Below are 23,928 nucleotides of genomic sequence, written 5' to 3' on the forward strand. Positions count from 1 at the left end.
ATTTCGTCAATAGTAGCAAATCTGTCGTTGGCGTCTATTTTGACCCTTTTACGTGAATAGGGTTTTTTGGATTCCAACTCGTTGGCTAAGAAGTCGTTTTTTGCCTTCAAAGCAGCGATTTCCGTATTCTTCTGATCAAGTGCCCTCCCTACCTTCGTCAACATAGTCCTGACGACCCTATCTCGGGGACTAGTGGCCGTCTTGGCTAAGCCCTGTTGCCTGCGGACGTCGTGACTACCTTGAGGTGTATTGAAGAGGTCGTTCCGGGTTGCCCGGGTCTTCCGGGGTGGTGTGGATGGGGGGACTGGTTTTGCAGCTTCGTCCCGGACCGCCTCGGGGTCGTCAAGTATACGAGCGGGTTGGAAAGGCCAGATTCCAGTCTTCCGGAAGCCGGATATGATATTCCGGGCTGACATACCCTGCGCTGAGGCGTCCCGGTAGCAAAAAAGGAAGCGTTGCTTGTTGATAGGTGCTGAGGCTGTGAAGGAAGCCAATTCGAGGGTTCTTTGGCGAAAATAGGACTTCAAAGCCGAAAAGACAGACCGGTCGAGTGGCTGGGTCTTGTGAGAAGTGTGTGAAGGCAAGTATAGTAGGTGTACGCGGTTTCTTTTAGCTAGAAGCATAAAGTCTTCGTCGATATGAGTAGCGTGTTCGTCGAGGATTAATAGGCGCCAATCGTTCTTCCTTTGGGGCTTTGTTTGAGGAAGATATACTTCCTTGAGCCACATAAGAGCTATTTTGCTATTGCTCCAGCCTGTGGGCGTACAGTCGTACTTCCAGGTCTTGAGGACTGGTAGTTCCTTGAAGTTATCCGAGAAGTGTTGGCCTTGTAGATTTTCACCCGTAAAGATCACTACGGGCGTCAATCGCTTGCCCTCAGCGGTACCACACTCGATAATACTGACCCAGGTCGTTGGATCAGGGCCAGTCAGGACTGCCCGAGATGTGAGGGCATCGCCAATCACCTTCCCAACCATAGTTTCCGTCTCTTGCATGCCATGTTCGTCCATATTGGCGATATTCGCAGGTACCAGCTTCTTGTCCTTAATTACAGCTTCCAAACGATCAAAAAAATGCTGGAATCTCTCACGGGTAGATCCTTTGACTCGAGACCGTTCTAATAAGGTACCTAACTTGGCCTTTACCCTGGGGTTGCGGGTAAAAAACCGATCTACCCAGCGCTCACCAACTCGCCCAGGGAGCCCGGCTTCGTTCAGGATCGCTTGTGCGAATCGTCTTAGCTGTGCACGACTTGGGGCACGCCCTGCAGCTTCCTCCTCAAGAGCCCACTCGGCGACGAAGGCTTCCTGGCCGTCAGTTAACTTCTGGGTGTTTTTTTGGGCTTGTCGTGGATCCTGTTGTCCACGGCGTCGTCTGCTGAGGGTGGATTCAGGGATCCTATATAGGCGCGCTACTTCCTTCTGCTGAGCGCCCTGATCAGTAGCCTCAATAACCTCGGCTATTAGCCGCTCTCGTACGCGTCGAACCATCGTATTTTGAGCCTATTCCGACCAGTATTGAGGAAGTTGTTGGTGGTGGAAGGTAGAGAGTAGGAAGTTGGCGGTGTGGGGGAAAAATTAAAAGTGGGGCGATTGCAAAGGTGGGTCACCCTGTCTATACATTATTAGTGATTAGAAAAAAAAATCCGAGCACGCCTTACTCCGTCCATTCAATCCAAGAATTATATCGGCTTAATTCTGTTTTCTTGGAAATTGATCTTCTATCGCTCAACGGTCGTTGTCGGATTGACTCTTCGTTCTCTTTATCCCGCTCTCTCTGCGACTCGAGGTCATTCACGAAACGACGTGTTGGCTGTGCTGGTAGCCCGCTTGTGGGCCTTTGACCTGGACGCCTGATTCGCTTTTTGCCATCGCAGGGGCCCAGCGAAGATAGAGATAATATGAGTTTGTTTAGGGCGACGATAATACAAGGGATGGCGACGAAGTTGGTAAGTTTTAGGGAATTGAGGGCATAGCGAGCGAAGAGGGGGAGGGATGATATGAGATTTTTGTCCGTTTCATGCTCCTTTTTTTGTTTGGTCTTGTGAACGGTCGTCGTTGGTTTGAAGGTTACGAAACGGCTGCGCCGTGAGACGCCACACTCTTATTCGGTGCACTTCTAGAGCCCATTTTCGGGCCCTCGGCGATCACCCAGTCAACTCTTATCGGAGGTTGTTCCATACTTAATTACGAAATATAGAGTAGACAATATATATTTCAAAATAGAAAGAGATGTTATTCATTCACCTACCTACCTACCTAGTATACGTGAGTTGTAAGTTGTGGATAGGTAGGTTGTTGTGGATGGGTAATAGTGACTTGATTGGGTGTATCCGATTAATAGTGGGTCTACGACTCCGGTAAAGAAAAAGTCGCTCACCGTGGCTTATCTACGGGAGAGCGGACGGGATCCCGAGTTCTCCACTATCTATGGCCGTATGTATAATGAAGAGGCGAAAATGTCATTTATAAAGTATCCACCTCGGATTGAAAGGTGGGTATAAGATGGACAAGGCTCTAAGACGGAAGTCGGTATTGACAGAGCTCTAGTACGGGATCTATGGTCTCCTTTCTAGGACAAAGCATACCGTATTATATATATATGCGCGGCTAATTACCACGCGGCGCGCGATTTTGGCGATACACAGAGCGCAATCACTCCTCGAGACGCTTTGCTGGCTGGAGGACGAGGTACGCGAAATAAGCTACTACTAGTCACGAAGCTCGACCCGCGATACCTCGCCCAGCGGTGGCAGAAGACCGTAAGGGATGCTGACCCGCCCGAGAAGATGACCGACAGCATGCTGACGGCCATCTTTTTGGTAGATCTATCAGCCGAGGCCGGCGGACGGGCGCGAAGCTATATTGTCACGCGCATTCATAGGGTAGGGCATCTGGTATTGGGAGGTTTAAAGTGTCTAAAATTGTCTTGTCTTCTACCTCTTTTAGTAGGGTCAAAGGCCTCTCTTTTATAGTTGTGAATAGTGGCAAGATTGAGTGGCAAAGTAGGTGGCGGGAGTTGACCAATCAGGTTATGGTAGTTTCCAGGTTCTTCCTTCATTATTAATCCATATTTTGTGATACTGTGAAATGCCGCTTTGCTATGTCGTGGTTATATCAGGAAGGAGCCCGCAGGCTCAGCGCCGCAGGCCAAGAGCGCCGCAGGCAGTGGGGGTCCTACGGGGTTAGAAATCCAACAATTAGATCATGAACATCGAAATATAGAATTATCACGAGAATTTGTTTTGGTGGTAGGATAGCTATCAATCCGTTGTGGGTAGTCCGTGCGGTACCTTCAACTTTCTAGCCAGCTCCCCCGCTAAAATAAGCCACTTTCCTCTTCAACCTCGTAATGCAACCAACTTCAGTCAATCGCACGTACGATTTATCGCTTTCTAGCTATAAACAGATACGCTGAATACTTTATGATTATTACCCTATTAAGTTCTACTAATCTATTACCAGGAACGCGTGTTTTTCGAGCAGCCGCGATGGCTATGGTGGGGTCCCTCAACCGCAGCCCCCACGGCCCGATGCGCCAATCCAGGCGGCCGTGGCCAGCCTCCCGACGGCACCGATCCTACCTACAGAGACCCCGAAAGACCGGGTTCCTCCTGATAACCAGCACTTTATGAGGGCTCCTAAAATGCCTCAGCTACCAATTCCTTCGAGCGAAGCGAGGGCAGGCCGCCGCAGGCGCCGCCGGAGGCAAAAACAAGAAAAAAAGAGGCTCCGTTCAGCTGACCCCTTCCTGATTAGTCAGGTAACCTATTTTAATTTCTCTTTTGTCTGTGGCAGGCCGGCAGGTCCCCGTTCAGCCCTCCAGCCTCAACAGATCGACCTTCGTCAACCATCTTAATCACTTTCAGGGTTCCTCTCGAACCTCGATACCGATGCTGGGTCATCTTTTTCTCCTTGCAGAGTTGCTTGCTCGGACAACCGCCTTTGCAATGTTCGAGGGCCAGGACTCTCACAAGACCACCACCAACATCTTCACAGTCGTGGAGTCATCGACGCCAAGTTTGCTACTATTTACTACAGCGGTGATTCTACCAACGCTCGAGAACCTGCTACTGGCTATAACTGTCGAGCTGATGGCTTAAATTTGGGGATTTTGTCCAAAGACCGTGATTGTGGCAACCGACTGTAGACTAGTCGGGCGTTGCGTAGACGGTCACAGTTGCACTTCAGGGTGTGGGTTCACCGCGAGACTACCCTGATGACCATTACATGGCACAATTCCCGGATTGTATACTTCTGCAAAGTACTTTCTAGGCCACCGGCTGACAGAGCAATAGCTCCGAATCCCAGTTCCCCTTTAGTTCTACAGTTTTGTTGTCACTCAGCGACGATGTCCGTAGCTTCTCGTATATTGCCTGCGGCCGAGGACCCAGTATAGATCGCTATTTTGCGTCTACCACCGATCCCCCGCCCAAACCGACAACACCTGCGCTCCCTTCAAGCCCCGTCGCTTCACCGTCTCCGCCGACTGTTTCTCCCACACCGCGGACAAGATCGACAAGTGCTCGCTCGACACCATCCAAGACCTCATCACTGGCCACGCCCTCGTCAACCACCGCATATCCCACGTCTGCCACAACATCTGCCGCTGACAGTGACCCACTCTCGACCTCCGTGTCCGGGTCCAACAATGTCGGTAACACAAACGACACTAGCAACGCCACCGGTGCCAGCATCGCCAATATCAACAATAATAACAGCACTAGCGGCAAAGACAGCAGCGGCGGCGGCGGCAGCACGAACAATAACTTGGGCCTAATCGTCGGCGCTGCCGTCCGTAGCGTTGCGCTAATATGTGTCTCTCTCGTTGTGGTCCTCTGGCTGCTGCGTAGGAGACGCGTCCGGGAACTGCGCGCTGGCGTCGGCACTAACGGCAAAGACTCGGCGGAAGCAGACCGAGACTCTGCCACTCCGCAGCCACAAACGCCACAAACACAACCGCCGTTGCACGAGAAGCACCACTGGTCTGGTGGATGGGGCCCCGGCGAGCTGCCTGGCCACGTGGACTACGTCAACGGGAGACCCCAGGGGCTGCCTGGGAACACCCGCACGCCCCCGGAGCTCCCTAACAAAGCCCGTATGCTCCCAGAACTGGCTAGCAATCCGGAAATGCCCCCGGACCTTCACAACAAGCCCCACATGCCCCCGGAGCTTCCCAACAAGCCCCACAGGCCCCAAAGCTGCCTGATAACACACGAATTCCACCCGAGCTTCCCAATAACACGCACTTGGTGCATGCGGTGGAACTCCCAGCCACGCCGTTCCGGGAGAGGCGACGGACGCGCACTGGCTCTTAATTAAGGATTGGTGTTGGCCTGAGAGGGTTCAGGATCAATGCGATGACAACTGCGTCTAGTGTGTTGGAAGGGGTGGGTGGCGTTGTTTGCATTTGCTTGCTACCCTTTTCTGGCATTGCCATTCTGTTAATGAGTCGACATGTCACCTCGTTGCAGTTCTGTCGAGATGATTTTGATGTTTGGAAATGAAACTATGGCCTATTATGCGAACTCTTTCTGTTGAGAAAGGTAGCAAGCCTATTTTACTGTTGAAGGAATCATGGAGGCAGTCCTGGTTATAGCCCATCACCCTCCAGCTGGTCTCGCGCCAGCTCCATGGTTGGTAGCTAATCCTGACGTTGCCATTCCCCTCGGCAAGACAGCGGGACCCTCCCAGCAGGATCTATGCAAATTTTCCAACGGAAACACAAATGTAACTGCCGCCACGTCCCACATTACCGCAAGCCGAGTTGCAGCAATCCTGTGGACGATTGAATTTGCAAGGGGCCCCGTCAGGCTGGCATGCGGTACAGGTCGTGACGACCTTGGTAGACGTCTTGACCTGTGGCGATTCGTCGGTTGTCAGCGAGTCCCACAGAGCAAGCTCGGTGTGGAGGGCTACTTACTAAAGGCGCAGCCGTAATGGTTTTTTTCAATGGCTTTTTCGCGGCCGATGGGTGGATGCAGCCGCAAACGAACAGAATCTCGGCCGGGGCAAGTTCCTGCAGGCACTGGGGTATCTTCTTGCTGTCGCTCTTGCTGTAGCCAGTCGGCTGCGCTGCAAGGGTCCTGGGGGCAAGCTCCACAACGGTCCTGGGGGCAAGCTCCACAATGGTCCTGGGGCAAGCCCCTGTTGCGGTCGTTGTGGTAACCGAGGTCACGGTCGAGGTACTGCCATATGCAGGACTGATGAGCGGTATTGAGACAAGGGAACTGTGTGGACTTACATGGTCGGGGTGACGGTCACAGTGACTACTGGCCGCGGTGCATGCTTCAGGTACGAGCGGCAATATTTGATGATTTCGGGGTCCTTGAGGATATTTCCAGGGATATGCGAACAAAAGCGGAGGTCGGGGCGTTGTTGGGCGTCAACCTGGCCGCCCTGGTTGGCGCCTTTGCTGCCCTGATGACCGGCAGCAGGATCGTGATGACCGGCAGGAGGATTGTACCGACTGGCAGGGGGATTGTATTGACTGGCAGGGGGGTTGTATTGGCCGGCTGGGGCACGGTATTGGTTGACAGGAGGATTGTATTGAACAACTGGAGGATTGTATTGCCCGAGGGCCAAATCGAAGGTGAGGAGAGAAAACGCCCCAAGCCAGAGAGAAGCGGAAGGCATTTTGCAGTGTTAGTGTTCAATGATGTGTGGTGCAAAGGAATGAAACTTGATAATGACGAAGATAGAATGAAACGTGATAATGACGAAGATAGAATGAAACTTGATAATGACGAAGATAGAATGAAACTTGATACTTGATAATAACGATGATAGAGAAGGAAAGGCAAGAGAAAGAATGCAGTGTAGAGAGCCAAAATCGGACTCGACGGCCGTCGACGTCCCATTTAAGCTTACCAGGTCCTGCCGGCATATGCCAGACGGTTTAAACTCCAAGTCCAAGACGTCACGACAGACAGCCACCGACACATGCTGGTGCCACCCGGCCACGTGCAACCATGTCCTCGACCACGAGGCTCCATAAAACTCACGCATTAGACCAGCCTACCGGAAATGTGGCGTGCAGATATCCACAAGGGCTTTGACCAGACATTGCCCAGAAATTCTCGTAACTCCTTCTCCAATCCTGCAGAGAGCGTTTAGGTCTGCCGTGGTAGGGGTCCACCCACGGGATGCCCCACTTTGCCTTTTTGACATGTCATTATCGGTGATGAATTTGACAGTGGAAGTCGCTCCTAGAGTAAAAAAAAAAGAAAAAAAAAGAATTTATTGGCGATATAATTGTATTGGCGATATAATTGTATTGGTGATATAACTGTATTGGCGATATAACTGTCCGCCTGACACAGCGCGCTTGACATTTTCTGTAAAGCCAATCCAAAGGCATGGACGCGTTCGTGTTACAGTTACATCGTGGTCCATCCCGCTTCTGGACTTAACCCCCGACCACTTTAATGTTACCTCAAATGCAGCCAAGACTTAAAATGCGCCCGAAGGAGGCGCATAAAATGCAAGCCCGTCCCGCCGATCCCTCCCCGTAATCTTGAACCCGACAATATCTCTCTTTGTACAGTTGTTTGTCAATGCCACGGCCTCGAACTAATACCAAATTACCAACATGCTCGGAGTTGACCGCCAGCACATTTTAGATTCGAGCGACTGGATCTCAACCGACAATGAACACCCGGTTCGGTACATTGAAGCATGGAGGCATGCAGAGCCGGTCGAGGGTAAGGCCGCCTCTATTTGAGTCGCGCGTTCAAGCACCCTCTCTTCTCTTCGCTGGGGCTAACGAAACCAACTATTAGGGGACGAGACGGCAGGACTCATGGCCCAAGGAGAGCTTCAAGACGCCGAGGCAAATGACTGGCTTGTCCAAACAGGCAGCTTTGCGAAGCGCGACAGTAAAGAAATCGGGAGCCCCAAGGAGGCTACCAGGTTGGTGATCTGCGAGCGGTATGGCTGGAAGCCTCTCGGATTTGAAATGAGCCAGGATTCATTTCTGGCAATCGAATCAAGCTTCCGCTTGCCTCCCGAGACCCTCTCCATACTCAACAGCGATGGCGGGCAGTATCACTACGCCCTCGAGAGAAGCAGGTTCGAGAGCGCGAACACGGTCAGGTCAATGAGTGAGAAGACTTCCAGATTCGATGCAACTTCCCTTGATCGTAGGAACTAATCACAGAAGTAGCAATCATCGTCAAGCTCCCGCAAATGTTCCAGCTGGGGAACTGGGGGCTTGCCCTGTCGCACTCGTTCGACACGAGTACCACATCAGCGTTCTTACACGGCTGGAATGTCCTTTCCGACTACCACCCCGTGACCAGAGAACGGGTAGTGCCCGCCCAGGAGAGGATCGGACCGCTCATTTACTCGGCGATAGGGTCCTGCGGCCGGCCAACCCTGCTGCCGATCATCCTGCTCAAGGAGCATCTGTCCCGCATCAACCTATTCATGGGAGAGCTCGAGTCCACAGCCACGGCGATCGAATCGACGTTCAAGGTCACCAAGTCGGGAAGGCTAGCGAATAGCGAGGGCGGGCCACTGGAGCTGATGAAGCTCATGGCGAACGAGGAGGAGCGGACGAAACTAACGACACTCTTGAACACGACAATGACGGATACCGTCAATCTCACGTGCGTCATAAAGTGGGACCGCCGGTACTGCAAGTTTCTCAAAGAGCTGCACGGCGTGATACGGACCTTTGACTCTGAAAGCTCTTCGCAAGTCGGCGAAAGCGAGCTGGAGATCATTCTCAGACACCTCGAATGCGATCTCGAGTCGGCCTTTGAGTATGTCGAGTCAATAGCTGCGCGGCTCAACTTGCAGCTCACAGTGGTACGAATCACTAGTCCTTGACGAAGCGTCACGGGAGACGAGGCTTACAAGATTCTGCAGCTGTACAATCTCGTTGCGCAGGCGGAGAACGACCTGACGGCTCGAATGACGGCAGCTACCGGACTCGACAGCGCGGCCATGAAGACGCTTGCCTTTGTCACGACTGTTTTCTTGCCGCCCACTTTCATCGCCGTCAGTAGCATCTTGAAGTTCCCACCGGACTTCCTGGCTGACGAGATTCACAGACACTGTTCAGCATGTCCATGTTCGACTGGCAGGCCGGCTCTACCTCGCCATCATCTCCAGACGGGGGCGGCTTAGACGGCTATGTCGTGCGGGCCTTTTGGGTCTACTGGGCCGTCAGTGTGCCGCTGACCATTCTTGTGCTCGTCGGCTGGCGCGTCTGGTGGCATCACCAGAGATCGCAATATGCACGCCAGTACCAGCACAGGACGCAAACCAAGGAGGGGTCCAAGATTGCCTCGGAAGCGAAACTGAAGAAAGGTTGGGCCAAGTACCTCCGTAGGAGGAGAGTGGAGCCAGACTATTAGGCGAGCAACGAGACAGCTACGCGATCTGAAGGAACCGGACAGTTGCAGATTATGCATTTCTCTTGCACGCCTAATAGTCTGGCTCGGGCAGCTCCTAATTAGTCAAGCGCCTGCATACATGACATGTTCAAGCGGCGGGCACAGAGGCTTTTCCCAGCCCAGGAGCTTGCTCAAACTTCAGCTGCCACCTTTCCCACTGGTTGAACATGGCAATGCAGTCCAGCGCGGATGGGGCGCCGAACTGAGGATCGGCACCGCCCTCGAGGAGAGCCTGAGCAATGCACAATTCCGGGTCAGAGAAAGAAGGGACAAGGTGGCGGAGAGCATGGCAGCTTGGCAAGGGACCGACCTCAATGACGGCATCCTCCTTCTTGAACACGGCCCCTGCGAGCGGGCTCTGTCCTCGGTCGTTGAGCCGGTTGGGGTCGGCCCCGTGCTGAATCAGCAACTCGACCAGTTCGGCGCGGCCGTGGTAAGCAGCGAGCATCAGCTGTTGGAGACAGCAGTGAGCATCACGTTCGGGACAGCGGGCTATCCCAGGCGGGGGGTATGAGAGCAACGAAGCGAGCTCGCGCAATAATATAAAACGAGACCAGGAACAAGAAAAAAAAGAGGAAAAAAGAAATGACAACTACCAGAGTATCTCCCTTGTCATTGGTCAAGTTGGCAGGCAAGCCGGCAGGCAAAGCTTGCCTGAAAACGTCCAAATCGCCTTGCCGCGCAGCGTTGTACATGCGGGTCGCCAACTCAATTGCCTCTGGAGGAATGGCGCTGGCGGCTGGAGAGGGCTGTGCAGGGATGTCCATGCTGAATGAGGTCTGCGCTCCAAAGGTGCTTCAAATCGCGCAACCGTCAATTCCAAGTGCGCAGAACGCAAAGGTATTGTGTCTTCTGGCTGGAGGCGTGTTGCATGGCCAGGCTAAGGTTGCCCGTCTCGGTGACGACCATATGATATGCTGTTGGCCGTCGGGGTTGAGAAGGTGCGCGAAGCTTTGTCCCAGAAGGCTTTCCCTTGGCTGGCAGCTGGCTCGCAAATTGCCAGCGGCTGTCTGCAGCGGCTGCCCGCATGTCGTATGACTAATCACCCAAGAAGACGCAGTTCACCACCCCGCAGTCCGCCGACGGAGAATTGTGGGGTTAGCCCAAAATGAACAGAACCGAACCCAAGAGCCACCACGTTCCATCGCCAGGCACCGTCGCCAGGCACCGTCGCCAGGCACCGTGTTCGCCATGCAAATTTACGACTACCTACGGATGCCCTGATAAGGTATCCAATTCATACACATTTCTACGAGTAACTGAAGACAGCCAGAAATCAGAACGGAGGAAAAATGGAGGAATAAAATGGAGGAATACAATGGAACCCAGGCAGAGCCTTGGTCGTCCAACACGGACAGCTCGGAAGCGGCGAGACAGAGGCCCACTCAGCGTGGCGTGGTTCCGGTTCGTTCAATTATTCTACAGCCGCCGATGTTGGCCTGGAACTCTGCACCAACACAAGGCCCGGGCCGATCTCAGCGTATTGCTCCACTGAAATCAAGCTTGTTGGCTTCTGGGGCGCCGGGATTGACAAAGCGAGCCTCGACGAGATTGACGTGAGATGCGACGGCATGTGGGCAGCTTTTAAGCCCGACAGCAGCGAACGGCGGGGGGGAAGGGGGAGGGGGGCAGAGGGGCAGAGACAGAGCGCCAGCGCAACAGGCGCTGTAGCTCACCTCAGCTGCAGCAACCATTGCCCCGCGGATTGGAAGGCTCGCGGCCCAACAGCGCAGGCCATGGCAACTCGTCGAGGCCCGCCGCCGTTTCAACAGCCAAATGGGCACAGCGGGATGCGCCGCAGGCCAAGGATGTTGCCGCGATTGAAACGTCACAGAAAATCTTGTTGGCAGCAGCTGGCCACTGAGCTTCCGCCATCAGCCAGCAGCGCCGCAGCATCAGCGCAGCCAAAGTGACCCGCCGCCGCGAACGCCGCCGATTTTAGCGGGTCTCCGATTCCCCAGAAACCCAAGACACCGAGCATCTGGGACAGGGTGGGACATTGCCTGTTGGACTTGCAGCCCACGGCGGCCGGGCGGCCCACGCGAGCTCCCCGGGGCCCTTGCAGCGGTCGAGGGCGCAGGAAAGAATGTCATGGGGAACGCTTTCGATGGAAGTGAATAAAACAACACGGCTTTCCCGTGCTTGGCCGCCCTGCTCAAATAAGACCAGCTGAGGTGGCTTCTTATTTGTTTCTTTTCTTCTCCGTCCTTCCTTTGCCCTGTTGATCCGGGGCTGCGGAGTAATCCGTCACACGACACGCAAGACGTCGCAGTCCGTCTCTGCCAGTGCTCTGTGCTCTGTCATTGTCGCCAATCGACCGAAACAGGTTGCTCTCTCTTGTGGAATAAGCGGCAGGTCCGCCCAGTTGGCTCTTACAAGACACGCTCTTTCGTCAGATTCGGCCGCCCGTCATGTCGTCTGGGGGGGACTCACGGGACATGGACCTTGATATGGACACGCGGTCCGAGCCAGGGTTCATGCCGTCACAACTCAACGACGATGGCGAGAACTCGGGCAGAGGGGTTGGGGGCGAGACGCCGCTGCCCTCTATCGACTCGTACCCGTTCCGACTGCGGGGGCAGAAGCTGGTCGTCGTTCCCGGCGAGGGCTCGCTGCTCGACTACTTCGACCTGCCGTCGCCGCCCAATTCGGTGATGCTGCACCGGACGCTCAGCCCCTTCCCGACGCCGCCCACGAGCCCCGTGCACCCGGACTCGTCCATGTCGCCCCACCACAACCGGCTTGCTAGCAGCCCGCTCGCGCTAAACCCCCCGCTGGCCCCCTCCGACTCGTCCCCGCCGACGCAGTCGATGGCCTCCATGCCGTCCCACCTCAATCAGCCAATGACGCCGCCGCCCAGCAACACCGACGAGTCGTCGTCGTCCTCCGAATCGTCCCCCGAGCTTGGCTCCCCGCCAGCCGGCGGCCGGCGCGCCCTAAACAGGAGGACCCCCTACTACCCGCCGAACTCGTCGCGCACTGTTGACCGCACCCGCATCTACATGAACCGCGGCCCGCATGCCCTGCCTAACTGGACGCCCCTGACCAGCCTGCCCCGCCACGTGCAGCTGCAGATCGAGGATCGCATGGTCAAGTTCACGGCGCCTTGATCTTGCGTGCAGACGCAAAGGAATTTATCGAATTTCCGTTTTCTTCTTTTTTCCTTGAAGTGCCGGTTTGTAACATTTACTGCCGGGGGCAATATATCAATGGCGACTTCGCTCAAAAATCATCAGGGCTGCATCCAGGCCACACGCCTCGCCAACGTGGAGGGGAGATGGCATAGTCGTTCAAAATAGGGGTTCTGGGGGTTTCTTTCGTTTTTCCCCTTTTCTTTTTTTCTCTTTTTTTTCTCTCTTTCTTTTTCTCTCTTTTTTTTTCTTTTTTTTCTTGGGGTCAACCACGGGATCGCAAAATTCGCGCATGGAACATGTGCACAAGACAAAGGGAAGGAATTTCTTTCTTATCGAGCTATCAGAGCTCACTGCATTAGAAGGAAACGCCGAGCGGCGGAGGCACACGCAATCGCATGGACAAAGGTGTTTTGGTGACTTTTGTTGGAGGTTGTCAGATTGTGCAGCCGCTCAACTTTGAGCGCAGGAAGGGATCGAGACTGTTTTCTCGCATATTACTGGATTTAAAACGTTTTTCGTTATTTCCAACAGTGATTATCACTCTTCTTTTCTTTTTGAACTGGGTCTATTTGCAACTCTCGAGTTGCACGTTCAAAGTCTTTAGCGAACATTAATCCAGTGATTACCGAGAGCTTGTTTCTGTGGAACTGCTCCTTCGTTTCTCGCCCCTAGTGATTCTGCACCAGACCAGGGCCGTTGATCATGCAACTCACGATCCCAAACTCGAAGCGGAAACATCCGTATGGCAACACAGGTTTGCATAGGCACACATCACACGTAATGAAGCTGGGCGACTGTGGGCAATGGCGTGCTGACCCCAGGAATAAACAGGCACCTCCAGCCGATTCGGCAATTTCTCACGAGGCCGGACTCGCTTCGACATCAGCTGCTTTAACATCAGCTGAAGGATCAATAGCGACTTGTAGGGTGGGCGGCGAAAGCAGGCGTGCCCAGACAACCACCACAACCACTAACGTTAATTTCGTCGAGTTTCAGACCCGTCGCGGGCCCAGCCCTATTACTGAGCCACAGCACTTGCACAAGCGAGCGGCGGAGATGATAAAGTCTCCCAAATGTCCCCTTTCCCTTTCTCAAGCACCCGAGATGGAGTGCGGTCTCCGTGTGACGGGGCCGGCCGCAAGCCGGGACCCCGGCCAGCTCCACCAACATCAGACCGGCTCGCATTGCCAATGGGATTCCTTGCGCAATTCTCCTCTGCCCGGCTACGACATCGGGCCGTCCCACCAGCTCTGGTGGATACGGTGGCGGCCGCGAGTTCAGATGTGGCAGATGTCCTCGTGAATCTCGGCCCGGCCTTGACACGTGCAACCCCCGGGCCGGGAGTCCTGGTTTGTTCTCGGGAATAATCATTGCATGCCGATGATTGACAAATATTTCCATCACATGCCGGCCAAAAACAGATGGGACTGAACAAAACCGGCGGTCAGAATACATGGATGTTGACATTTCTTCAACTTGACAAATACCAGCAGGAAAATAAGCAGTGGGAAAATACAAGACAAAAATACGGACAACCCGTCGAATCCACTTCCTCCAGACCCTTTCCGGGCGAGGGAGATCACAGCATCTGCATGAAGTCGCCGTCGTTCGACACAGTCGCCTTCCGCTGCGGACGCAACCAATTTGGAATTGGAATCGGGTTTATCTTGAACGAGGGGAAACTCTCGAGCGTGAATGTCGGTGCTCTTTTCTTCTCCGTCGGAGGGGGCGGACTGCTGATTTCTGTCTTTGGGGATTCTAGCTTTGGGGGTTCTAGCTTTGGGGATTCTAGCTTTGGGGTTTCTGGCTTTGGGGTTTCTGGCTTTGGGAACCTGATGTGCGCGTCGGCGTCGACCTCCGGCTGCTGCTGCTGCTGCTCAGGCCGAGCTTTGGAGGCGATGAGTCCCATTTCCGGGCCTAACTAATTGGAGGGCAGATGCTGTTATCCCCGGAAGTCAGTGATTTGTGATCATCAGCTGGCCGTCAGGGCACCATATGCGTTTCGGGAGCCGTCGGGCTGACTCAGATGACCCGACGGTGTCTTTGACTTTTTGGGCCGAAGGTGGAGGGCATGATTTTGAATTCCACGGAACCGAGGGACAGGGGATACGACACCTTGAACGAATTTAACACACACCTTGGATTTGTAATTGCCGTGCTGATAATCTCTGATTCCAGGATTTGGCACGTCGAGTGTTGTGAAGTGGACAGGCCGAATGTTGTGCACAGCCCCTGAATCGCGATTACACGTTCAACTTCAGTTCCACTGAGACGCTTGACGACGACCTTCTCTAGGAAGAGCAAAAACAACGAGATTGGCGATGAAATGGAATGCCAAGCGAGGCTGCAATTTCCCCTGCACTCACAAATTGCCGAGGTCTGGACTCCAACTTTGGCTGCGCCGCAGCGGAGAATTGTCAACGGCCGCGGCCCGGTCCGGGCCCGGCCGCGGCCCCCCCTTGACCTAACCCCTGCCCCCGGAGACTGCGCCATGAAACGGGCAAACGAGCTGGCTCCAAACGTCACAAAAGCGCCCACGTGGTGGCTGTCTCATAAGTCTCGTGCTCTCCCCGTCTCGTCCCCTCCATTACCAAACCGTCGGCGAGACACTCTGGTCTCCTGGACCTATCACTTGTCTCTCTGCTGAGCAAGCTCCCGAATCTCCCCGGATTCTTGATTTCGGCTAACCGAAGCTGGCCTCGCCGACCAAACCGGCCACACGCCAAACACTTGACGGACGCGTCCCAGCCCGGCCGGTGAGGGCTGGGCGGGGTTACGCAAGTCTCGCACCTCGGCCACCAGTTTGAAGCGAGTTTTGACAGGCGCTATTTCGAAATGAATATAAGGCAGTCGTACCTCGCCGCTTGGCTGCTTTGCTGATCCCCCTTCATCCTGCTTCTCATTTTGACAACCTGAAGGTAACCCGCCGCAGACTGCCTCGACTCTCTCACGACCTGAAATCAACCCAGAAGTAGCCTCAGTCGAGCAATCCAGGCTTCTGAGCCTCTCGTCCTTCTCGCCTTCTCCACGTGGCAATCGGCGACGATCACCGACAGTCGGTCATCATGAATCGCTCGCAGTACATCCCCCAGAACCCGTACCAGATGTCGCCATATCCTCCGCGATATGATGGCCAACAACAACAACTTCAGCAGCAGCAGCAGCAGCAGCAGCAGCAGCAATACTCACCGTACCCAGGGCAGCAGCAGATGTCCCCCAACGGGCAGATACTCACATATCCCCCATCAACATACGCAGGCCATGGCATGAACCAAATGGCACAGCAACAGCAGCAGTACCAGCCTGGTGCCATGTGGGCGAGCGGGTTCCCAGCGGGGCCCATCATCGAGGATCTCTGCGCGCCGCCGATGGGCATGGTGGGGCCGGGCTCGCCGCCGATCAACTCGATGCCGGCGCGCATGCCCATGGGATCGATGCACCCGTCGAGCATGCCGCAGGTGCAGAACGTCTTCGGCCTGCGCCACCCCACATACCACAACATGGTCATGCCGCCGCAGAACGCCATGCAGGCCCAGAGCATGCAGTCGCGCATGGTCGGCTCGTACCCGCCCTACGGCGTCACCCCCCGGCAGCAGGCCCAGGCACAGCAGCAGGCGCAACATCACGCCCACCAGCAACAGCAGGCGCAGCAACACCAGCAGAGGCAGCAGCAACAGCTGCAGCAGCTGGACCCGAGTACCATGATGCCGCGCACTGGCGCCACCCGCGTCGACACCACCACCGGCTTCCCCTCGGACGTGGCTCCGTCTGATGATGCGGGACTCGGGCAGCACATGACGTCTCCTGGCGGGAACCCACAGGCTGGCATGCCGCTGACGCCCGACAACGGCTACAACAGCTTCATGTCGCCTTAGGCGCCACACTCTCTCTCCATCGACACCTGACACGAGTGATATGGGTCTCAACACAGACAATGAATTATGCACTGGCTGAAGACGCCTTTTCCTAGGACCAACCCTAGAGCCCCTTTATGAACTCAAACTAAGCGTGCTACATAGCCCGGCAGAGCACACACACACACACACACGCACGCACGCACGCACGCACGCACGCACGCACGCACAACCGTAAGATGAACGCACAAACCGCCCAAAAACCAAACCAGACTTGCCATGTCATCTTCTTCGTACCAAGAAAGTGATGCCACGAACTGCCAATACCCTCCCAGTAGCATGCATAATACCTGTTTGGGCGAGTCATCCCCTGTCGCCATCATGCATCCTTGTCGCCATCATGAACTCTAATATGATAAAGTCCGTCGTGTGAGCAGAAAGAAAGAGAAAAGAAAAGAAGAGGAAAGTGGGGGACGACAAGAGGAAAGGAACAAACGCAAATGCCCATTTTTAATGCACGGAATGAATGAAATAATACTTGCCCACGCCTCGACGGAGACCTCAATGGACTCGGGCACGAACGCCCCCTCCACAGCCACAAACACATCGTCAGCGGCGGCCGGGGAGCATCACAACCACGACATCGCAGGATGGAAGACGGGGTCTCGTTTCCATTTTTTCTGGGGTTTGCATCCTCTGTTTAGGAGGACGAGGGAACTTGGATGGATTATGACTCGGTTATGGCTGCTTTGAACTTTTACTACTAGGATATTACTTATTGGCAAAGAAAGGTGCGGCGGTGGAAATCATTGCATAGCATAGCATAGCGTGGCATGACGTGGCATAGCATAGCATGGGGGGGGGGGGGGGGGGCATGGATGGCATGAGGCGGGAGTTTCATAGGCGCAAATCGAGTTTTCAAAACAATCCCGCAGAATCGGCGGTGTCGTGAAAGAGGTTAAGCAGAGCTAGTAGTGAGATCCAGTCACGCGTGATGCTTTGTGCTCACAATTATTACTCGAGTATCAAAAGTTTCTCGCATGCCACATTGCCACGTCTTTCCCTCTTGCTTCGTGTTTGTCGCTTCTGGCCCAAAGGGACATGTCTGAAGTGATGCGAGATAGTTCAACATCTCATTGTTCTCATTGTCCCTATTGAGTTCTCGCGTGGGCACTGGGAACTGCTGAAAAACGTGGAAGTAACTTTATCGTTTAATATTCATGCCTTGATGTCTAATTGTTTCCAATCTAGGACTCTACGGCTGGCCAAACCCATTATCACGACATCTACACCTCAGCCTTGTCATATTCTAATAACTATGCCAGTATTCCCCTTCCCTTAAACGCCGACCAATACGGAAACCCATATTACACAGAACCTGGTAAATCCCCAAGCATCAGTCCTCACGCTGGTGTCTCGGCGGCCTGGCATTGGCGGAGGCTACATAGTGGCCCCACGTGATCAGCTCTCGGCTGCAATCATCCTGGTCGATGGTGCACTCGATCAGGGTAGGGCCGCCATCGTGCTTAGCCGCGATAGCGATCGCCTCGGCCAGCTCGCCCGCCGTGTTAGCCACGAGGCCCTTAGCGTCGCCGTCGGTGCTGTTGAAGGCCCTGATAAGCATGGCGTAATCCCAATTCTTGATCTTGTTGTACGAGCCGTCGTGGATCTCCACCTCGATGGTGTAGCCGCGGTTGTTGATGAGGATGATGGTTATGGGGATGCGGAACCGCACCATCTGCGACACCTCCTGCGCCGTGACCTGGAACGAGCCGTCGCCGACCATGACAATGGTCCGCCGCTCCGGGTAGTGCAGGGCGTAGCCGAATGACGCTGGTATGGACCAGCCGATGTGGCCCCATTGCATCTCAATCTCAAACTGCGCGCCTTGCGGCAGCTTGAGCTGGATCCCGTTGAACCAGCTGTCGCCTGTTTCGACAAACAACGACGTCTTGGGACCCATCATGTCTTGCACTTGTCGCGAGATCTCCTTTCGGGTCAGCGCGTCCTCGGGGGCGGCGACATGCAGGTGCAGGGGATCTGGCCGTAGGCGATTGTATTCGACCATTGTTGTGTCGTTGAAGGACACCTGCTCGGCAAGGCGACCGAGGAATTCGGGGAGCCGCACGCGGCTGAAGTGGGCGCCTGGGAAGGTGACATGGTCCATGTCGGCGGCCATCAGGGGGATATCGGGAACGGCGGTCCAGCCGACGGTGCTATAATCGTTGAAGATGGTTCCCACGCAAATGAGAGCGTCGGCCCAGTGCACGATGGTATCGGCTGCGCCTGTACTGACCTGGCCCCAGAAGATCCCGACAAACTGAGGGTGGTCTTCAGGAAACATGCCCTTGGCCGCGGGCTGCACAGCGACGGCACACCCCATTGCTTCGGCCAGCCGGAGCAGTTCGGCCTCGGCTCCAGCCCGTCGCAGTTTGGGCCCGACGAGGATCACGGGCTTCAGCTTGCCACTAAGATACTCAGAGGCGCAGTTGCCGGCAGCTTCAAGCGCGGCCGGGTCGCTGACAACGTAGTCGGTGACGGCGCTGATTGGTCCCGGCCGCACGCAAGAGGCGCCAGCCAAGTTGGTTGGGATCTCGATGTAGCACGGCTTGCGCGCCAGGAGGGCGTGCCGGATGGCGCGGTCAATCAGGCGCGGGGCCTCTTCGGCGCGGGCAACCGCGACAGCACAACATGTGATCTTCTTGGCCATTTCGTACTGGTACGTGTAGTCGCCATTGCCCAGAGTGTGGTGCAGGATGTGGAATTGGCCGGCGTCGTTGGTGTTTGGAGATCCGCTAACGAGAATCAGGGGCAGATTCTCGGCGTAGGCGCTTCCCGTGCCGTTGAAGGCCGAGAGGGCGCCGACGCTGAAGGTGACGACGCAGACGGAGGCGCCGTTGGCCCGGGCGTAGCCCTCGGCGGCCATGGAGCAGTTGAGCTCATTTGCACAGCCAATTTCGGTCAGGTTGGGGTTGGCCGAGAGCTTGTCGAGGAGAATGAGATTGTAGTCGCCCGGCACGACGAAATGATGGCAGATGCCAATCTCGGCCAGGCGCTGGGCGAGATAGTCGCCGACTGTGAACTTTTTGTCGTGTGCTGACATTTTTGCCTTGTTTTTCTCGATGCTGAGTTGAGTGCGATGCAAACGCTTGCTATTGCGAGGAGCCCCGTCGACGCTGGATCGTTTTATCTCTTTTCTTTCGCCGAAAATATGCGGTCATTGCGGGCCGGTCGCCGCTCCCCGACAATAGGAGCATGACGAGGGAATGCGCTGATGTCTGCATGATGCACGTTGGTAGGTTACTGCTGCTAGGCTGTGCTGAAGAGGCGCCGCCAAGGCGCGATTCGTGTGTTCTGGAGCAACTGGGTGGCGTGAGGTGCGCAAGCACCTCACAGACTGCCGGGCTTCGTCAGGAACAGTGGGGGGCTCTAGGCTGTGGTCCCTGAATTTGTCCAACCGGCGGATGCATCGAGCTTCGGACCGAAGCTGGGTGGGGTGCGAGTGGCAGCATCAGACCACCCCTTTGCGGGCAGTTCTTTCCCAAATGGATGCAACAGGGAAGTCACAGGAAAGTCCACCGATAACTCGAAGAAAAGCCGATGTCGCCCCAGGAAGGAGCGCCCCGCGCGAAATGACACGAGGAACATTGGCCTTCGGGTTTTAGATACCATTCGGGAGGCTGAGAAAAGCGGGCCGCTCGGCGCCTCCCGGCCGCCCTCCAACGATTTTAACGCTTCTTGCTAGGGCCAAAACCCCTCCACGTCCTCCATCGGGGCGGCGATTCGGAGAAGGAAAGAACAAATGCCAAGCCAACAACAAGATTAACGGACAAATCCAAAGATTCCAAACGTCTGCTTTTCTTCCGATATTACGGAGTGCGTGATGTGCAACTTTGCCCAGCATTCACTTGGACCGTGTATAACCCTGACGTGGGTGGAATCCCATAATTTACCCTGACTAAGGTGCTCGACTCGGAGGATATCGAATAAAGTACAAGCATAAAGAGAAAAGGGTTTATTCGAACTGACTTCGGTTGTACACTCATCATAACAATTATTAGTCACCCATCAGTTCACCTCCGTAACAGCCCCCCGTCGTGTCCCTCGATACCAACCACTCACTGACAGATATAGCTCTGCGCCAAGTTAGTCCCGAGCCCGCAATCGTACGTGTTAATAGTCAGCGGGACGGCGGTGCAGTTGTGCGTCTGCGTGCCGTCGGTGGCGAGCGCCGTGGCTTGCTCGGCCGCGTCCAGGGGTGCCCCATCGGCGTAAATAAGCGAGATTGAAGCCGTGGACCTGGAATAGGTGGCCGCACAGCGGGTTGGTCGGGATGCCTGCTGGGATGCCTGCCGGGACGCCTGCCGGGACGCCCTGGACGACGGTGTGGTTGAAGCGCAGGTCCGGGATGGCCGACTTGACGGGTGTCCCTGTGTGTGTTTGAGCCAGTATGGTGGGTGTTGGACAGGGGGAGAGTTGGTAGGGCAACACCAACAGGATTTTCATCGTGCTGTTGTCACGAAAATGCCGTATTGGTCTCGGAGAAAAGGACGGGCGTCTAAAACAACGCCTACGATCGTGTCGCCCGATCATCCGTGATCATTGAGCAGGGGGGAGGGGGGGTCAACAGCCAGGGGCTGCATCACCTCACTATGATCTTCAAGACAACCTGTGTAGTAGTTAGATAGAACATCTACTTTCGTCTCATATTGTACACTCTTATTAGCTATGATATTTCCAAAAAGAAAAACGAAAAACAGACCAAATAACCGTCTTCAGTCAACTATCAATACAGCTTGGAGCTGAAGTGCGGGTTCTGCCTGTCCCCGGACAAGACAGTACCGTTCCCAAGCACGGTGCCATTCTTCAACACGGCTGGCCGGCCCAAGTGGAAGCCGGGCGCCGGAGCCCGGTCCACGGTGCCGTTGGCGTAGATGACGCCAGTGAACGGCGCGTCCGCGGCGGGCGCAACGAAGGCCTTGGCGGCTGAAGCGGTAGAAGCAACAACAGAAGCGGCAGCAACACGATTCTTGAGGAGCGGGTTCCTGCGGCTACTAACATCGCAGTTCTGGCTGGCCATGTAGAGGTTGAGGCCCATGGCAAGTACACGGGCCTCGGCGCCGAGCTGGCCAGGGAAGGCGCTCTCGCCGGTGTGGATCAGGCCGAGGTAGTCCTGCAGGATCACCGTCGGCCAGGCCTCGGGGCTCATGGAGTTCACGGCGGCCCAGTACAGCGACGGGTTCGTGGGCAGGATGGCGATGCTAGACAGGCCGTACAGCGTGGCCGTGACCACGTCCGGCGTGCACTGCCACTGCGTGATCAGGAAGCTGTCGCCGCCGCCGCCGTCGCGCCGCGTGCCCGTCATGTGCGCCACCTGCGCCGCCGCCAGCGACGCCGTGTCGCCCTTATCGGCCCAGAAGTCGTCGCGATCCATCCAGTCAGGCCCGTGGAAGATACCCGACGCCGGACGCTCCGTCGGCACGCCGGCCTGCAGCCGGCCGTCGGTCATGATCAGCACGCAGCCCTTGCCGCCATTCTGGTCGAGGAACTTCTGGGCTGCCAACCGGTCGAACTTGGTCGTCTTGTCCAGGCCGCTGGTGCATCGGTTGTTGATGCTCTCGAGCTTAGTATAGAACTCGTTGGCCTTGGCGGCGCTCCAGTACCGCGTCCTGCCGTCGATGCTGCTGTCGAGGTTGACTAGGTACCGCACCCATAGGATGATGACCTCGCCCGGACTCCCCTGCGTGAAGCGGTTGATCCCGGCGATGATGTCATTGACGGCTTCTCCGGTCGCGCCGACGGGGGTGTTGCTGGTCTCGTCGTTGACGTGGGCGGCCCAGAAGTCGCCGCCGTTCACGCTCACGAGCCGCATGTCAAACCAACGTGATCCCGCTCGTAGCTGGTCGTACGTGTTGAGTCCCTGGGTCTGCGTGTTGGGCGAGCTGCCGAGCCCGATCCAGGCTTGGCTGATGGTTCCCATGCCGGCGTCGTGCGACCCAGGCACGACGACGTGCCGCAGCTGCCGGTCCTTGATCACGTCGTACAGCTGCCGCATCCAGTTGTTCTGCTGCCCAAAGTCAAGGGACGTGATGTAGCCATATTGCTCGCTCCCCGTGATCACCAAGGTGACGGACGCTTCTGGCGCTGGGTCCCCGTACTCTCGCTGGCCCAGCCCCATCCCCGTGAGGTCGACGACAGTGCGCATGGGGTAGGACCCTGGGATGTGCGTGGTCCCGCGGATCGTGAACGTCTTTCCTGTTCCCTGGAGTTGGTAGTAAGCTTCGCCGTTGTCATCGACAGGATTTGCTCCGACTCTATTCGTGTAAGTCATTGTGTTTTGTCTCGCCTTTCCGGATGGGATATCGCCAAAGTCAAATACGTCAAACTGGTACGAATTCTGACTCGTCTTGACGAAGCGGTACGGAGTCAGATTGACTGTGGATTAGTGTCAGCACTGCAGGTTGTGGTCAGATGTTGTGATGGGCGAACGAACCAATTGTGATGTAGTACTTGTGGCTGGCGCCCGAGTTTATGGGCAGCATGTATTGCCAGGGCATAAAGCTCCCAGCTGGCATTGTCTCGGTGCTGTACACGCGGTCTGACGCCAGACACGTGTCTCCCTGGTCGTTCTTTGCGAGTGAGGTTGTTTGGCTAGCCCGAATATCAACGACATTGTTTACGTCACTGATATCGTCGGCCCTTGGTCGAGCAGGCCGGGGCTGCGAATTACTCTTGACCCTGGCAAGGGGGCTGATTTGGGGAGGGACAATGGCTGCCCGCGTCTGCCAACATAGACAGATCCATAAGAGGACCGTTACCAAAGAGTGCCACATTTCTACAGCCCGGATGGTAATGGGGGACAATAGCGCGAGTCTTTGGCGGAAGCTGTCGTCCCACACTTCGCCCTGTTCGCAGAGATGCGGAACTAACTAGTCGTGTCCAGGGTTGTTCAGACCATGGTCGCTTCTCGAGGGCGTGGAGGCTCTAGAAGAGCCGGATGCAAGGGTTGCATGTCTGGAATGAGTGTAAATGGGATTGGATGTGTGTCCAGGCTCCTATTTATCTGATTCAAGGTATCCAATCCCGACAGAAATCGGGGGGTCCGGCGGCCGCAGCGGCCATGATTCCCTAGTGCAGGACGACCGAGGTGGCTCATTAAAGGTGTCCCGTGCCCCGATGGATCGACGTTGGCCACGTTCCTTTCGGGCCGCTTCTTGTGATTGCGGATATCGAGATGCTCGGCTCAAATTACAACGACAGATTTCAGCTCGAAGTTGTTGGAACAGTGCTGAATTGACAAATAGCATGGCTGAATAGCATGGCTGAATAATATGCATTGAACTAATGTGCCAAGATCATCAAGACAAGAAAAGAAAAAGAAATAGAGAAAAATCAGGAACATTTTTTGCATGCCCAGTGGCAAGTGCAAACAGTTCATGCACCAGCGGCACAGCACTAAGGGCCAGCGGGTGAGAGTGGCCGAGTCGGCAGGGCCTGTGGCGGGAGTGTTGCTTGGCTAGAGATTCGGTGAGGGGCAGCA

General features: G+C 55.5%; 10 protein-coding genes across 10 annotated transcripts; 6 read left to right on the plus strand and 4 right to left on the minus strand.

Annotated features, from left to right (window-relative positions):
• Positions 1-1,933: 1,933 nt before the first annotated feature.
• B0T26DRAFT_677776 (uncharacterized protein) lies at positions 1,934-2,951 on the plus strand (the record flags this gene model as incomplete). The annotated part of the gene is made up of 6 exons (XM_060440142.1): positions 1,934-1,948; positions 2,263-2,267; positions 2,344-2,493; positions 2,576-2,690; positions 2,723-2,884; positions 2,949-2,951. The coding sequence occupies 6 exons, from the start codon at positions 1,934-1,936 to the stop codon at positions 2,949-2,951; spliced, it is 450 nt and encodes a 149-aa protein (XP_060294762.1).
• A 786-nt stretch (positions 2,952-3,737) lies between these two features.
• B0T26DRAFT_873600 (uncharacterized protein) lies at positions 3,738-5,321 on the plus strand (the record flags this gene model as incomplete). Its single annotated transcript, XM_060447999.1, has 2 exons — positions 3,738-4,005; positions 4,298-5,321. Exons 1-2 carry the CDS (start codon positions 3,893-3,895, stop codon positions 5,319-5,321), a joined length of 1,137 nt encoding a protein of 378 aa, XP_060294763.1. The 5' UTR covers positions 3,738-3,892.
• Positions 5,322-6,089: 768 nt separating this feature from the next.
• B0T26DRAFT_364691 (uncharacterized protein) lies at positions 6,090-7,056 on the plus strand. Its single transcript, XM_060434628.1, has 2 exons — positions 6,090-6,633; positions 6,870-7,056. The coding sequence occupies exons 1-2, from the start codon at positions 6,285-6,287 to the stop codon at positions 6,899-6,901; spliced, it is 381 nt and encodes a 126-aa protein (XP_060294764.1). The 5' UTR covers positions 6,090-6,284; the 3' UTR covers positions 6,902-7,056.
• Positions 7,057-7,590: 534 nt separating this feature from the next.
• B0T26DRAFT_753549 (uncharacterized protein) lies at positions 7,591-9,361 on the plus strand (the record flags this gene model as incomplete). The annotated part of the gene is made up of 5 exons (XM_060445700.1): positions 7,591-7,702; positions 7,781-8,101; positions 8,164-8,810; positions 8,871-9,002; positions 9,056-9,361. The coding sequence occupies 5 exons, from the start codon at positions 7,591-7,593 to the stop codon at positions 9,359-9,361; spliced, it is 1,518 nt and encodes a 505-aa protein (XP_060294765.1).
• A 127-nt stretch (positions 9,362-9,488) lies between these two features.
• Positions 9,489-10,167, minus strand: B0T26DRAFT_649407 (ankyrin domain-containing protein; the record flags this gene model as incomplete). The annotated part of the gene is made up of 3 exons (XM_060438090.1): positions 9,489-9,632; positions 9,711-9,851; positions 9,997-10,167. The coding sequence occupies 3 exons, from the start codon at positions 10,165-10,167 to the stop codon at positions 9,489-9,491; spliced, it is 456 nt and encodes a 151-aa protein (XP_060294766.1).
• Positions 10,168-11,811: 1,644 nt separating this feature from the next.
• B0T26DRAFT_677779 (uncharacterized protein) lies at positions 11,812-12,510 on the plus strand (the record flags this gene model as incomplete). The annotated part of the gene is made up of 1 exon (XM_060440143.1): positions 11,812-12,510. The coding sequence occupies one exon, from the start codon at positions 11,812-11,814 to the stop codon at positions 12,508-12,510; it is 699 nt and encodes a 232-aa protein (XP_060294767.1).
• A 608-nt stretch (positions 12,511-13,118) lies between these two features.
• Positions 13,119-14,278, minus strand: B0T26DRAFT_364745 (uncharacterized protein). Its single transcript, XM_060434629.1, has 2 exons — positions 13,510-14,278; positions 13,119-13,420 (listed from the first exon to the last, which is right to left on the minus strand). The coding sequence occupies exons 1-2, from the start codon at positions 13,999-14,001 to the stop codon at positions 13,244-13,246; spliced, it is 669 nt and encodes a 222-aa protein (XP_060294768.1). The 5' UTR covers positions 14,002-14,278; the 3' UTR covers positions 13,119-13,243.
• Positions 14,279-15,599: 1,321 nt separating this feature from the next.
• B0T26DRAFT_873606 (uncharacterized protein) lies at positions 15,600-16,435 on the plus strand (the record flags this gene model as incomplete). Its single annotated transcript, XM_060448000.1, has 1 exon — positions 15,600-16,435. One exon carries the CDS (start codon positions 15,600-15,602, stop codon positions 16,407-16,409), a length of 810 nt encoding a protein of 269 aa, XP_060294769.1. The 3' UTR covers positions 16,410-16,435.
• A 1,146-nt stretch (positions 16,436-17,581) lies between these two features.
• On the minus strand, positions 17,582-19,962 carry B0T26DRAFT_717469 (pyruvate decarboxylase). Its single transcript, XM_060442329.1, has one exon. The coding sequence runs from the start codon at positions 19,489-19,491 to the stop codon at positions 17,785-17,787; it is 1,707 nt and encodes a 568-aa protein (XP_060294770.1). The 5' UTR covers positions 19,492-19,962; the 3' UTR covers positions 17,582-17,784.
• Positions 19,963-21,174: 1,212 nt separating this feature from the next.
• B0T26DRAFT_677783 (PLC-like phosphodiesterase) lies at positions 21,175-22,963 on the minus strand (the record flags this gene model as incomplete). The annotated part of the gene is made up of 2 exons (XM_060440144.1): positions 21,175-22,823; positions 22,882-22,963. The coding sequence occupies 2 exons, from the start codon at positions 22,961-22,963 to the stop codon at positions 21,175-21,177; spliced, it is 1,731 nt and encodes a 576-aa protein (XP_060294771.1).
• Between the last annotated feature and the right edge of the window lie 965 nt (positions 22,964-23,928).

This window comes from Lasiosphaeria miniovina (assembly GCF_030549165.1).
Source record: "Lasiosphaeria miniovina strain SMH2392-1A chromosome Unknown B0T26scaffold_5, whole genome shotgun sequence".
NCBI classification, from domain to species: Eukaryota; Fungi; Ascomycota; class Sordariomycetes; order Sordariales; family Lasiosphaeriaceae; genus Lasiosphaeria; species Lasiosphaeria miniovina.